The sequence below is a fragment of the Primulina eburnea genome, unplaced genomic scaffold (assembly GCF_022965805.1).
Source record: "Primulina eburnea isolate SZY01 unplaced genomic scaffold, ASM2296580v1 ctg884_ERROPOS889272+, whole genome shotgun sequence".
Lineage (NCBI taxonomy): Eukaryota > Viridiplantae > Streptophyta > Magnoliopsida > Lamiales > Gesneriaceae > Primulina > Primulina eburnea.
In genome coordinates, this window is record NW_027331648.1 from 558841 (window position 1) to 572893 (window position 14053).

Sequence of the window (14053 nt, forward strand, 5' to 3'; positions counted from 1 at the left end):
AGCTCATCTACTAGGCTTCAACCTTAGTAGGAAAATTATCCCTCACACTTCATACTTAAAGTTCTCAACTCTCACCACCTCAAGGTCATCTACCAGGTTTCAACCTTTATCCTCACCACTTTAAGCTCATCTACTAGGCTTTAGCATTACTAGGAAAAATATGAACTAAAGCCCTCCATATTTCAAGCTCTTTACTTTCACCACCTCATGCTCATCTACTAGGCTCCAACCTTAACTCTCACCACCTCAAGCTCTTCTACTAGGCTTCAGCCTTAGTAGGAAAATTATAAACCATCACACTCCATACTTCAAGTTCTTCACTTTTACCACCTCAAGCTCCTCTACTAGGCTTTAGGTAGGAGAAACATGTACTTAACTCACTCTCCATATTTCAAGCTTCTTCCCTCACCACCTCAAGCTCATCTGCTAGGCTCCAACCTTCACCATCACTACCTCAAGCTCCTCTACTAGACTCCAACCTTCACCTTCACCACCTCAAACTCCTCTAATAGGTTCGAGCCTTAGTTGGAAAATTATGAACTTTCACCCTCCATACTCCAAGCTCTTAACTCTCATAACCTCAAGCTCACATACTGGGCTTCAACCATTACCCTCACCACCTCAAACTCCTCTAATTGGCTCCGGTCTTAGTAGTAATATTATAAACACTCACCCTCCATACTTCAACTTCCTCACTTCAAGCTCCTCTACCTAGGCGATTCATGGTAGGAAAAATATAATTTTACTTTCATCACCTCAAACTCCTCTACTTGGTCTTACCAGGAAAATAAAATTTTCCCCTTCTCGCTCGATAACTCCTCTGATAGGTCAGGCCTTAGCAATAAAATAGAATTTCCACCTCTTCATTCGATAACTCCTCAGCTAGGCCATGCACTAGAAGGACAATAAAACATCCCCTTCCTCGTGCCCTTGACTTCTCTGCTAAGATAGTCCTTAGCAGGAAAAATATAACTTCCACCTCCTCACCCCATAACTCCTCTGCTAAGTCGGGTATTAGCAGGAAAATGAAATCTCATCCATTTCACCTTTTTATTTATCTGCTAGGCTATGCCTTAGCTCAAAAATGAAATCCCCACTTTTTCACCTCTTTATTCCTCTGCTAGGTATGACTTAGCTGGAAATGAAATATCCGCCTCTCCAACCCTTTACTCATCAGATAGACTATGTCTTAGCAGAAAAATACAACTTTCACATCTTCACCTTATAACTCCTCTACCATGCGATATCTTATCATGAAAATGAAATTTTCACATACTCACCCTTTTACTACTCTGCTAGGCTATGCCCTAGAAGGAAATAAAACTCTCACCTCCTCGTCTCATAATTCGTCTGCTAATCCGGGCCATAGAAGGAAAAATGAAAGATTCTTACTACCTTGCCTCCCCATATAACTTATGTGCTTGACATAGCATTAGCAAGAAATATGAAAGACCCCTTACGACCTTGCCTCCCACATAATTCCTCTTCTAAGCATAGGCCAAAAAATAAAAGTTCCACATTCTCACCCCATGAATCATCTTCTAGGCAATGTCATAGCAAAAAATTAAAAGTTTCACCTCCTCACCCATTTACTCCTCTGTTAGGCTATGTCTTCATAGAAAAATAAAATTTCCACCTCCTCACCCTCTGACTCCTCTGTTAGGCGATGCCTTAGCAGGAAAATAATAAATTAAATATTTAATAAAATATAAATGAAAGTGAAATTTCTGCATGTTATAAAACACTTTTAGAGCACATTGCACTTGATCACGTCGGTATAATGATGCAACGAGACACATTCTAAAACCTTCCTGATGTTCTAATGATTAGTACTTCCATCGAATTCTTATATAATCGATTGATAAGAATTGACAAGAACCCCTCACAGAGAAAGAAAGGAAATTTGTACTTCCATCGCATTCTTATATATTCGATTGATAAGAATTTGACGAGAACCCCTCTTACATAATAACAGAGAAAGAAAGGAAATTCACTTTCTCTTTCCATTACTGCTTTCTTTGTCTACATTCACCTCACTCTTCCTCTCTCGAACATCTGCTCGCCAAACCCTTGCCCTCGCATGCTCGCCTGACATCTTCACAACTTGCCCACCTAATCATATCAAGGTCTCTGCCCATCACCTCACACTAATTATATGTATGATCTTCGTGCCCACAAACCCACTAATTGAAAAATATTGTTCGACCTACCTCAAGCTTATATGTCTAGCACACCAACCAAGTCCAGAACCTTTCTCTCACCAAACACAAACACTTTCCCCATTCCAATTGTCCATTACACCCACCAAATACATCGCCTCTCCCGCTCTCTCTTAGCTTCACTTTCACATCGACATCAACTTGACTTTCTCTATCTCCTCCTTGCTCGTTATCCTCACTCACAACTTCCTCTTGATTCTGCCCCACCTCACTCTCTCCCACACCTCATCCTCATCCTCACCAACCCTTCCTTGCAAAGTAAACATACCTTACTCATACTCTCGCTTGCATCTCCTTTCTTGTCTCACCAAGACCGTTCACTCTCCACTATAGTTTCACCAATAACTCTTGATTGCACCTACACCACGCATCGTCCTCTCCCTTGCACCCAAGATCCTTGCACACCACATGTTCGTCATTCTACATAGAACCCCAACTCCTCACCTGGCCCGAACCCAACACTATCACCTTACATGCCTTTCTTTTTTGTCTCTCCCTCAATCCCTTCCACTTGTCTCGATTACTCTCTACTCAATCACTCCTTTCTGTAATTGTTGTTGATCCTGGGCTTCGAACAATGGGGGGGGGGGGGGATTACTAGGTACTTTCTCCTACCATCCTCCACTATCTTATTCAAGATTTAGCTTATGAGTTCCATCTCTAGGTCTTAGCTCAAATGTTCCCACATATGGTGCCAAGTGATGCTCACTAGAAATATAGGGTTCGAGTCTGGTAGATGAGACTAATATGAATTCAGATCTCGGACCTACTATGGACATGAAATCACAAATAACACCGTTAGAAAGGGGCTGATAGGTGTCCCAACGTAGCCCCTCCGACGATCAAGTCATGTACTGAGGACAAAAATGAGAGAACATTTGAAAAGACTTTTAGCTGCTAAAAATTAATATAGTAAATTAAAGGAATTATATTCTCAAACCTGAAATTTATAATAGAACACATGAGGTCCACCATGGGCCACCTACCTTGATTAGAAATGGGCCGAGGTTCCAAAGTCTAGGTTTGAGCCTGATCATTTGATGGGCTCATTAATAAAGTATCATATCAATATCCCAAGTGATTATATATTTAGGACCCTTAAAATCCTGAAGAAACATCTCTTGTTCATATCCTAACATCGTGGCAGCCCCTTGATACATATAGAACATGATTTGGATCATAAAACCATTAGTTTGACTCATGTACATGCAAAAATCAGAAAATCATAATAGGAACACCATGTTTTCATGCAACGTAATTAAAAACAATAGTACGATGTGATTGATGAGAAAAAAAAGAAATGTATGGCGTGCCTTTGCGTTTTAAACGCACAATTATTCGTTGACGATTGGCGAAGAACGGAGCAAGACCTTGGCCTTGAACTTTCCTTTGAGCTTCGAAATTTTTTCTACCAAATTGTGATGAGTGTGTGCCGTGAATAAGGTGGAGAGAATTGTGAAAGTGGCGCGAAAGATTCAAGGGTTTGGGGTGGGGTTTTTCTTATTATATAGTTTAAATCAATTACTAATTAGGCTTAGGCCCATAAGAATGTAATTAGGCCCATTAGTGCTTTAGACTTTAAATAAAATATTAAAATAGTTTTGTTTAAATAAGTTTGTGAATTTATTAGCTGGTTTGTCAAAAAGTTTGTATTTTTGTTAAAACCAACAGCGATAAAATTTATATCACGACACATAAAATCACCTCAAAACTCCTTATATTAAAAAATATGGACAAGCATCACTCATATTTTAAATAATTAAAATTAATTATTTAATAAAAACATTTTATGTTTTGCAGCCCTTGGTCTCCGTTCCTCGATCACAATTTGAATGACCTTTAAAAATACATTTTAATGTAACCATGTGGAAAAATATATTTTAAACATGTAAATATGCACAATATAATTAATTTATGCAATTAAAAGATTTAATTAAAGTGCACAAAGAATTTAATAACTCAAATGCATGTGGTTCGCGTGGATATTCAATTCTCGTTCTTGGATCACCCGTAATCCTTCTTGAATAGCCACCAATTCCCCGTGGACAACCGATAATGGCTTGGAAATTTTTCCCCCAAAGGCTATCAGCAGGTGTCCCGCGTGGTCTCGCACTATCCCATCTATTGAGTAATTACCTGTAGCCTCATTAACTGCAGCATCCACTTCCAACCGTTGTTGATCCAGCTGCGGTCTCATCCATCTTGCAAGTGGAATTATCATGTTTCGTTTGTTGCCTGAATTCAGTGATTCATGAGCTGACTGATGATCTCGAAGCAACGATTCACTCAATTCAACATCCAATCGACATGTCCTAGAGCCCCTGTCGTGTAAAAGGCGAGTTCTGGCTTGCGAAACAGCCCGTGTTCTCATTACGAAGGACTCAAGATTGGATTTATTAAGCACACATTTCATCCGCAAGAAAATATCAATGAGGTCCAAACTTTGAAAATGCTTCAGAGTTGTCATGAACACCGAAGCCTTCCTACTTTTCTTAACCACCGGACACCAGAAGAGAGCATGGCAAGTGGAGTCCATATGGTAGTGGCAAAGTTGACAGGAACCCGAGACAGGAACATGGTGCACCATCAAATTCGCATGTGTCGTAATGATGTTTGAGATTGCTCGCCACCAAAAGATACGGACTTTGGATGGCACCGACATGGACCAGAGAAATTTCTACCACTTTTTTGATTGGGAAACCGAGCAGTGAATTGAGAGGTGTATAGAACCCAATGTCAAGTTTATACACATCTCTCACCGAATACTTCTTTTTTGCATCATGAAACCAGTATCTCGAGTCCTTAGACGACCCTTGTGCTATTGGGAGTGCCAAGACATCTCGTACCTTATAGGGAGGTATAACCTTATGCAATAGGGATTCATTCCAGGAGCCGTTTGATATAAGAGTGTTGACAGTTTCAAGGTCACCTGGTAGCCCGGAGGACGTCTCAGGGATTGAATTCCCGGGATCCAGTGATCCTGGAATGTTGAGATTTCCTTCCAAGTACTAACCCGCCAACGGAGCCCCTCATTCAGGAGATTCCTGCTCCACAAAAGTGATCTCCAGGTATATGATGGATTGGTTCTGAGGGAAGCATGCATAATGTCCTGATGCTTGAAATATCTTGCCTTGAGGACACGCGCCACTAGAGATTCTGGATCACTGATTATTCTCCATAGCTGTTTTGCTAGTAGAGCTTTATTGAAAGACTCCAGATGCCTAAATCCCATGCCACCCATGCACTTTGTGACGTATAATGATTGCCAGGTTTTCCAATGCATTTTCTTCTTCCCTTCCTGCATACCCCACCAAAGGTTCGCACATTCCCTTTCAATCGCCTCGCCGATGGCCTTAGGTAAGTGAAAGCAAGACATAGCATACGTGGGAATTGACTGGAGCACAGACTTGATTAAAGTTTCTTTGCCTCCGGCTGAGAAAGGCTTATGACCCCACCCTTGCAGTCTGGTAACCACTCTCTCAATAAGGTATCTAAATTGTAGCTTCTTGCTGCACAGGGAAAAAGTCGGGAGGCCCAAGTATATCTCATGCCCTTGAGTAATAGAGATGGTAAGCCTTTGTTTTATCATCTGTGTCAATGCCTCATCTGTATTAGGCTGAAAGATAATGAGGATTTCTCGAAATTAATGAGCTGGCCCGAAGCCTTTTCATACAACGAGAGACACTGACGGATTCCATCACACTCCTCAATAGTTGCCTTAAAGAATACATGGCTATCATCTGCAAAAAAAATAAGTGAGAGATTGGAGGGCAAGATGCAGCAATACGAATACTTTTTATCAATTTTTGAGATTCCCATGCCTTCAAGATCGAAGATAGTCCCTGGGCACATAGAACAAATAGGAATGGAGAAAGTGGGTCACCTTGACGCAGCCCTCTACTTGGATGCAAACTGCCAATGATCTCACCATTAAGCGCAAAAGAGTATTTGACTGAGCGGACGCACCACATCATTTTTTCAACCCATGCTTGAGCAAAGCCCAGTTTTAGCATAATTTGTTCCAAGAAGATCCATTCAATGCGATCATATGCCTTACTCATGTCAAGTTTCAAAGCCGCAAATCCTTTCTTCCTGCTACGTATCCAATGCAGAGCCTCAAATCCTAGAATGATATTATCTGTGATCAATCATTCCGGAACAAAGGCACTTTGGAACTCGTCGACTACCTTATTCATAAGAGGGCGGAGCCTATTTTTCGGGGCTCGAGCAACAATTTTATAACACACATTACACAAGCTAATTGGACGGAAGTCTTTCATGGTCATGGGATTTTTAATTTTTGAGATGAGAGTGACTATGGTCTCATTCCAGTCTGCAAACTGCCTTCCTCCATTAAGAATTTCCAAGACGGCCAGTGATACTTCTCTGCCTATTTCATGCCAATATTTTTGGAAAAAGAAAGTCGACATACCATCCGGTCCGGGGGCTTTGTTCGGGTGCATGTCAAACAAAGCTTTCCTAACCTCTTCAGCCGAGAATTGCGCACATAAAGTCGCGTTCATATCTGCATTCACCTTCGGCACAATGTGTTCAATGGCTTGGGACGTGACCTGGTCCGAAGGGTTTGTCGACATGAATAAGTTGGAGAAGTAATCCAAAACTATCTCAGCCATGCTACTTTTATCTGTACACCAATCCCCATGTGAGGATACCAGGCCAGAAATCAAGTTCCTAGCTCTTCGACGTGATGCACAAGCATGGAAGTACTTCGAGTTACGGTCACCATATGCCAGCCAGTTAGCTCTACTCCGCTGTTTCCAGTATATTTCCTCCTTGGATGAGAGGAGCTCTACCTCTTTCTCTAGCCACTGAATATCAATCGTAGAGACTTGCAACATGTCATGAGTTTTCAGGCTATTAAGTAAGTCCATTTTTTGTTTGATTTGTCGCGGGAGACAACGGAATCTGTCGCCTGCCCAAGCCATGAGATCTAATTTACATTGTGAGATATGATCTGAAAGCCTCATAGAAGCATCCAAAGTGCACCAGCCCCTGGTAATAACATCCGAGCAATCATCTTCCATAGCCCAATGTGTTTCTGTAACGTACCGTACTTTTAAATTATTTGAAATTTGTGGAAAATAATTTTTTTTCTTAAATATGAAATAAACTTTCAAATTGCAATCATCCATAATCCGTTCTAAAAAAAATAACTGCAACCAAACATTCGAAATTAAAAATATTGCTAAAGCATTTGACTAGGAATCATGACAGTAACATAAAATCATAGTATTTTAAACTTTCATAAATTCTTAAAAATATGGCGGTCCTCGGGTTAAGCCTCCTGCTCAGTCCAAGCCAGCTCACTGGTCCTTACCCCTCGTCTCCTCAAATGCATCCTCACCTGCATCGATCAATTCTTGTAGTGACCCGTTCCAGAATCACCTACTAGTTGAGAACTAAGCATGCAATTAACTTAATTAATAAAAAATCAGAGATAACAGCAGAAATATGGTTAACAACAATAGTTTATACAACCCAATCGAAATCCAAAATACTCAACTAACTGAAAGTATCTGCTACAATCATATCAAATCATATGGAAAACACTGAAAACTAAACCAACCAGCTACTCAATGTCCTCCTCCTGCTCCTCCTGAGCCATCCAACCTGAGGCCTGCCCCGTGGAAATGGGGTGTCCAAGATAAACAAAACCGAGGACGTGAGCGATAAGAACGCCCAGTACAAAAGCATGAGTATACAAACCTATATGAAATGCACATGCTATGATATGATACCAGGGTAGTCAAGAAACAGGAGTCACAAAAGATCTCAAAATGCTCAGTCTAGAGGCGCCAAGTGGATAGTGCCGCGCGGTCCTACCTCTGGGTCACTGCATCCACTGCAAGAACAGACGTGGACCTAAAATGTACCGGACCACTGAAGCCCTCCCGACCCGTCGGCCACTGTGTACTCTCGGTGTCCATGCGTCCACAAGACAAGACAGGGCTGAGCGGCCCCACAAGATATAGCTTATCTCGAAAGAGATACAGCTCAACAGTAAAGGCTATCTCGAAGGAGATACGGCTCAACATGAAATGCAACGTGCAGTAATAAACGTGACATAATAGCATGCATCATATGACATATATCAATGCACCACATAATCATGCAACACATATAAGAATGTATACTCAACCAGGATATCTCGGATAGTACTTTCGTACCTCTATCACAGCAAGCCTAGCCTTACGCAACACCTCTACTCAGGTCTAGAACAAGCCTATGCATCAAGTGAAAACCATCACTAAAACTTATCTACCAGACTTAACTAGATAATCCTGAAATAATAATGATACAATTCCAAACCTTCGTCCGTCGCTAGCCCACTGATGCCGCTAGCTCCCAACTAGAGCACAGCTCCGCTACAAGACCAGCAGCTCCCCGCTAGTGCCCGAACCTCGGAAAAAGACTAGAATCTCACAGAAACGACTGAAATGCTATGGAACTCTCTGAATTGGCGAGTCACAAATGAAGCCTCGCGCCTCTATTTATAGCCAATGTTCGGACGATCCGAACCATTTCGGAAGCTCCGATCCGGCACACTTCGGACGGTCCGAACTCTGATCGGACGATCCGATCCTTGCATGACTTCCACGAGTACAGCCCCCTGTCTCGGACGATCCGAACCCCAATCGGATGATCCGAACCTTACCACGTGTCCAGAACCCTTCCACGTGTCCAGCCACCTGTCCCGGACGGTCCGACACTGGCTCGGACGATCCGAACTCATCGGACGATCCGAACTCATCGGACGATCCGAACTTGTTCGGTCCTTCCGATCCCACCGAAAATATAATTAATCCGATAATTAACTCAAATTAGGAATCGGGTTACTACAATTCTAGTGAGTCTAAAGACTCAACATGTATAAACTGGGAGTAACGAGTAATACATAATAAAATCACATGAAACTTTAAAATAGAGCATACGTACTTGAAACTTGAACATGAATACTTAAAAGCATGAACGCAATATACTTGAAACTTATGCATACATACATAAACATAGACGTGCCATCATCATAAGTCTTTTCTTAAACATGCTTGAATACTTGTACATACTTGAACATTCATAAACTTCATCATTTTCCGTAGAGGCATGTTTCAAAGCAAGTGACACATACATAAATACGCCTGATCAGACTAAACCACAGTACTGGGCTAACAGGGAAGGTCCACTGTCACATACATGAGATCCCCGTTCATGTTTTAACGGGTGGATTGGTCCTCGTTCATGCTTTAACGCTTTCCAATCCTGATCTAAACCTGTTCATGCTTTAACGGGGTGGAGAGGTCCTCGGCCACGTTCACCGACTTTCAAACTCATTCATAATTTGGTCACGAGACATTTAGCATACTTCTTTTGCACGTCGAACATACTTACTTAGCGTTGAGGGATTTGTTGGATCTCGCTTGGGGCCGCTGCTGCAACATACTAACATGAGTTCAAACACTTATCTTTCATAGCTTAGGCGTAGGTACTCGTGCTCACCACCGAAGTAAATAAATAGCTTATGACATTCTAAATCTCTCGGGACTTGACCTCGTTTAATAATCGTACTAAGCCATGATATAGAACCCCAAAAAAATCCTATATTTTTACTTAAATAAATTTAAACCATCGTACTAAACCATGATATAGAATCCCGAAGCAAATAAAAAAAAATTTAATTTTTTTTAGAGTGGGTACACGGACCTTGTGTATGGGTCCGTGTAGGTACGAAAATTTCGTATTTTTGAAGGAAAAAGGACACGGTCTCCGTGTCGAGGTTCGGGACGGGGTCCGTGTAGCCTCTGGACGTGGAAATTCACTAACTTAATGATTCAATCTTCCAACTCAAGCCTAAGGACCATGAACCAACAGCTCAAGACTCATCCTAGGATGCTATTACATTGATTCGAACCCGTACAAACACCCCAAACATTCCCAAACATCGTCCAACAACTTCAATATAACAATAAACCATAATTCGACATCGTTTCGCTTCCTACGACTTCTATTACATCAAAAATACCAGAAAATCCAAGGACATTCTTCCACCATTGGCGTTGATTGTCCCTCAATTTTGTTTCGGAAAGGAATAGGAGGGACATGTTCTTTTCAGCGACAAGTCGATTAAGTTCTCGGAATGCCCGCTGGTTCCCAAGCCCTCGGGCATTCCAAACGATGCAACTCATAACTGTCGGCGGGGTTGCTTAGCAACCGCCGCCGGTGATGTATTATCATTGTTGTTCCCGGATTCCTCATAAGCCCTCTTCTTCGAAAACCCATCGGGAATCTTGCTCAAGCTCCTGAGAACAACCACGGTGTCATTAGTAGAATTATTTGGATTATGGTGTGCACCGGATATGAAGCCCTTTTCTCTAGCACGACGTTTCCATTTTTTCTGATCTTGCAAAAGCAAAAGCTTATCATTGCCCATGGAACTGCATTGTTCGTCACGGCCAGCTTCTCTCCTCTGTGCCTCATTTTCTTTCTGATTTAGAATGGCTTGTGTTAGACAAATTCCTACAGCTTCTGGATGACTTCATCGGGGAGGTCTGCCTTGGCTTTATGGAATTCATTTCACGTGGGGTCGCTTTAAGCCAAGCACCATAACATAACTTGTCGTCCTCCACATGCTCTAAATCACAGTCACGAAAGGTGTGCCCAATACGGCCACAACGATAGCAAAAGTCTGGCAACCGTCCGTAGGACAAAATCATAATGACTTCACCATCTTCCCTTTTCATAGAAAGTCGAATATGTTGCTTAAGAGGTTTAGTGATGTCAATACGTACCTTTAAGTGAGCATAGCGGCCCATGGCAAAACCTTTATCTCTCGTGTCAATCTCCTCAATGTGCCCGAGATGCTGGCCCAATTTTTCCAGTATATCCTTGTGCATGCATACTATCGGAAGGTCATAACATTGGATCCATATCAAAACTTCCGTGAACGACAACATGCTAGCGGTTTGTAATCCTCGCGGCTCCCTGAATACGATAAGGTTTCGAAAGATATTCCATGGCCCGCCAGAGATGGCCCGCTTTCGGTCTTGTAGAGACTTGAAATCCAGAAGAAACATGTTGTCTCCCAAGGCACCGATCTCAATATGTTTATTCGATTGCAATAAACGGGGGATCTGGGCAACGAAAGCTTCACGATTGATCGCCTTGGAAGAGAATACCTTGGCCACTAAACAATTACCAATATGTTGTTCACCGATCGATAAAGTTTCCGCCTCAATCAAAAGCGGTGGATCATCAGAAGGAGGACGTGAGATCTTGAGTTCGTTAACAAGACATGCAATGACATCGGGGTCCATTATGAAATCCGGTTGAAAATTGACTGAGATCAACGAATTATACGTACAGTATGGTAGAACAAAGCCTACACTAGGGTAGGAATGCGGCTCTCACTATCGGCTTCACCAGGAAACCCTAGGAGAGAAAAAAAAATTAAAATAATATGAGTTTAAATTATGATTCTTAAACGACGTTAAGTGATGTGATCTTATATTAGTTATATAAAAAGTAGTTATTTATCTATGTTAAACTATATTGTGAAAATTGAGAAATTTAAAATAATTAATTTTGGTTTTATGATGTCTTTGAGAAAAATACTTGTACAATTACAAAAAAGTTTCATTTATATTTAATAAAATATATAATAAGAATTTATTTTAGTAAATATATGTCTGGTTTACAACTACTATATTTTAATAAAATATTTTTTAAAATTTATTTATATTTTAAAATTTTTAGATGATAATTTAACCCATAACATAAAAAATATCATTTTTTTTTTAAATTCACAAAATAAAAAATTTCTCGTCTAAAACATTGATGCCATCCATGTATTTAGGCTGTATTTGATTTAGGCGCTTGTTCATTATTTCTAAAAAAAAATAAAATAAAAGCCGTATCAATTGCATGAATGAATGGCTGAGGAAAAGAAAATAATGAGAATTAAAAGGAAAGAAAAAGAAAAAGCAAATTTATCCTCAACCACGTTCAAAACTTCAAAATCCATCGCTAAAATCCTCAAAATCTATGCAAAAAATATATGTGAAATCTTTGCTACTTCATAGAAGTAGCTTTAATGGGGAAAATGTTCGACGGATCCAAAAATATCAAATCAGCGCCTCGATACAAGCTTTTTTTACCATTCCACAAACAGGGCAAGAATCAAGAAAAGTCTCGCAATCTCTGCATGAACAGAGATGCCTACAGGGCAGCATAATTACACACGAATTCCTGTATTTACAGCTTCTGCAAATGATCTTCTTCAAGTTAAAATGGTCTCGATTCTCTCTTCTTTCTTCTTCCATGATTTGGCAGCAGGATTCTGCATCCTCCGCGCCTTTGGATGATAGATTCACAGCTTCTTTCAGCCGATGGATTGTGCTGTTCAGTGATGCAACCTTTGCTTCGTTTTCTTTCGCTAATCTCTGCCACGCTTGATTCTCAATCTCCATTCTCTGTAAAAACTTTTGGAGCTCGACTGATCTGTTTTGGGATTTTGAGATTTGTTCTTCTCTCTGTTTGAGTAAAAGTAGCGTTCTGGATTCGTATTTCTTCAAGAACAGCGCGTTTTGACGCTTTCTCTGTTCTTGCAATGCCACTCTCAGTCTCTCGTTCTGTTGTTAAGGGGAAAAAAATATCGAAATCAATCAGAACCCATCACAGATTTAATGTTTTTGGAGCAACCCAGATTCGAAAAACAACATATAATCATAAAAAAAAGTGAAAAATATGATTTTTTTTCTAGAAAACAACACAAGAATATAATTAATTACATGCTCCCATTTTCTCACCCGCAAACATATGAATCCATCGATTTCCATTCTCTGTTTCTCAATCTGTGCTAACAAACCCCGAGAAAAATCCTGAGTCTGACCAAATGGCAACGATTGTTGCTGCTGTTGAGGAACAAAGCACGAGCTATCGAATCCACACGCATTTTCCACGAACAAATCCTGACTTCCTCCCAAAGCAAATCCAAGATTTTCTGAATACAACTGCGCTTTAATCGCCATTGGATTTATTCGGGTTCAAACCACAAATATCCAGCCAAAAACGAACCAAGTCGATGCAAAACAAGAAACGATAGCCTATAAAACTCTTTCTTGCTCGGGGAAACAGCCGATGATGAAGGATGGGGTGGGGTTGTGTGGGGTATTTATAATGGAAGATGACAATTATCGTAATAAATAATAATATTTAAAGATAAATTCACATAATATTCATTGAATTAAAGTAACCGAAATAGAAAAAAAGGAAGGCCGATGACTCGTAATAATTTTGTATTCCTTACTCGTCTCTCTCTCAATTCTTGTGAAGCATTAAAGAGGGATGATAAGCAAATGGCATGCAGATTTTGTGAGCAAAGCTATCGGGTCAATATTTTGGAGGGATACACGTTATTCAATCTCATTTTTACTTTATTTTTTTTATAAATAGTTTGTATTTTCAAATAACTATTTTTATAATAAAATAATTGTAAATGACTGATAAATCAAATATAAAAACTTGTGTAAAACGGTCACACGAGTTGTATTTGCGATACAGATCTTTTATTTGGATCATCCATGAAAAAGTATTACTTTTTATGCTAAGAATATTACTTTTTATTGTGAATATCGATAGGATCGACCCGTCTCACAGATAAAGATTCGTAAGACCATCTCACAAGAGATCTACTCTAAATTAAATGGTGAGACATGCTGAATTATATACAATTTTTTTTTTTTTTTGGTAATTGTAAATGTGTATCAATAATATCTTTAGACATGCACATAGTATATATGTCAAATTTTGGTATTCCAAAA

The 14053-nt window shown here is 40.2% G+C and overlaps 2 protein-coding genes across 2 annotated transcripts; both read right to left on the reverse strand.

Annotated features, from left to right (window-relative positions):
- Positions 1 to 1990: 1990 nt before the first annotated feature.
- LOC140822540 (uncharacterized) lies at positions 1991 to 7264 on the reverse strand. The gene is made up of 7 exons (XM_073183313.1): positions 6388 to 7264; positions 6103 to 6342; positions 5821 to 5959; positions 5233 to 5728; positions 4228 to 4479; positions 2273 to 2417; positions 1991 to 2112 (listed from the first exon to the last, which is right to left on the reverse strand). The coding sequence occupies exons 1-7, from the start codon at positions 7262 to 7264 to the stop codon at positions 1991 to 1993; spliced, it is 2271 nt and encodes a 756-aa protein (XP_073039414.1).
- Positions 7265 to 12254: 4990 nt separating this feature from the next.
- On the reverse strand, positions 12255 to 13576 carry LOC140822522 (BOI-related E3 ubiquitin-protein ligase 1-like). Its single transcript, XM_073183294.1, has 2 exons — positions 13040 to 13576; positions 12255 to 12862 (listed from the first exon to the last, which is right to left on the reverse strand). The coding sequence occupies exons 1-2, from the start codon at positions 13259 to 13261 to the stop codon at positions 12356 to 12358; spliced, it is 729 nt and encodes a 242-aa protein (XP_073039395.1). The 5' UTR covers positions 13262 to 13576; the 3' UTR covers positions 12255 to 12355.
- Between the last annotated feature and the right edge of the window lie 477 nt (positions 13577 to 14053).

Excerpts from the sequence above, each read along its gene's own strand:
- LOC140822540 (XM_073183313.1), bottom strand. The coding sequence starts at position 7,264 with ATGGAAGATGATTGCTCGGATGTTATTACCAGGGGCTGGTGCACTTTG. Across the intron at positions 4,480-5,232 it reads ATGAGGGGCTCCGTTGGCGG|TCAGCTCATGAATCACTGAA; the intron begins GTTAGTACTTGG and ends CGAGATCATCAG. Across the intron at positions 2,418-4,227 it reads CTATTCAAGAAGGATTACGG|AATCAAGAGGAAGTTGTGAG; the intron begins GTGATCCAAGAA and ends GAGGTGGGGCAG.
- LOC140822522 (XM_073183294.1), bottom strand. The coding sequence starts at position 13,261 with ATGGCGATTAAAGCGCAGTTGTATTCAGAAAATCTTGGATTTGCTTTG. Across the intron at positions 12,863-13,039 it reads ATGGATTCATATGTTTGCGG|AACGAGAGACTGAGAGTGGC; the intron begins GTGAGAAAATGG and ends CCTTAACAACAG.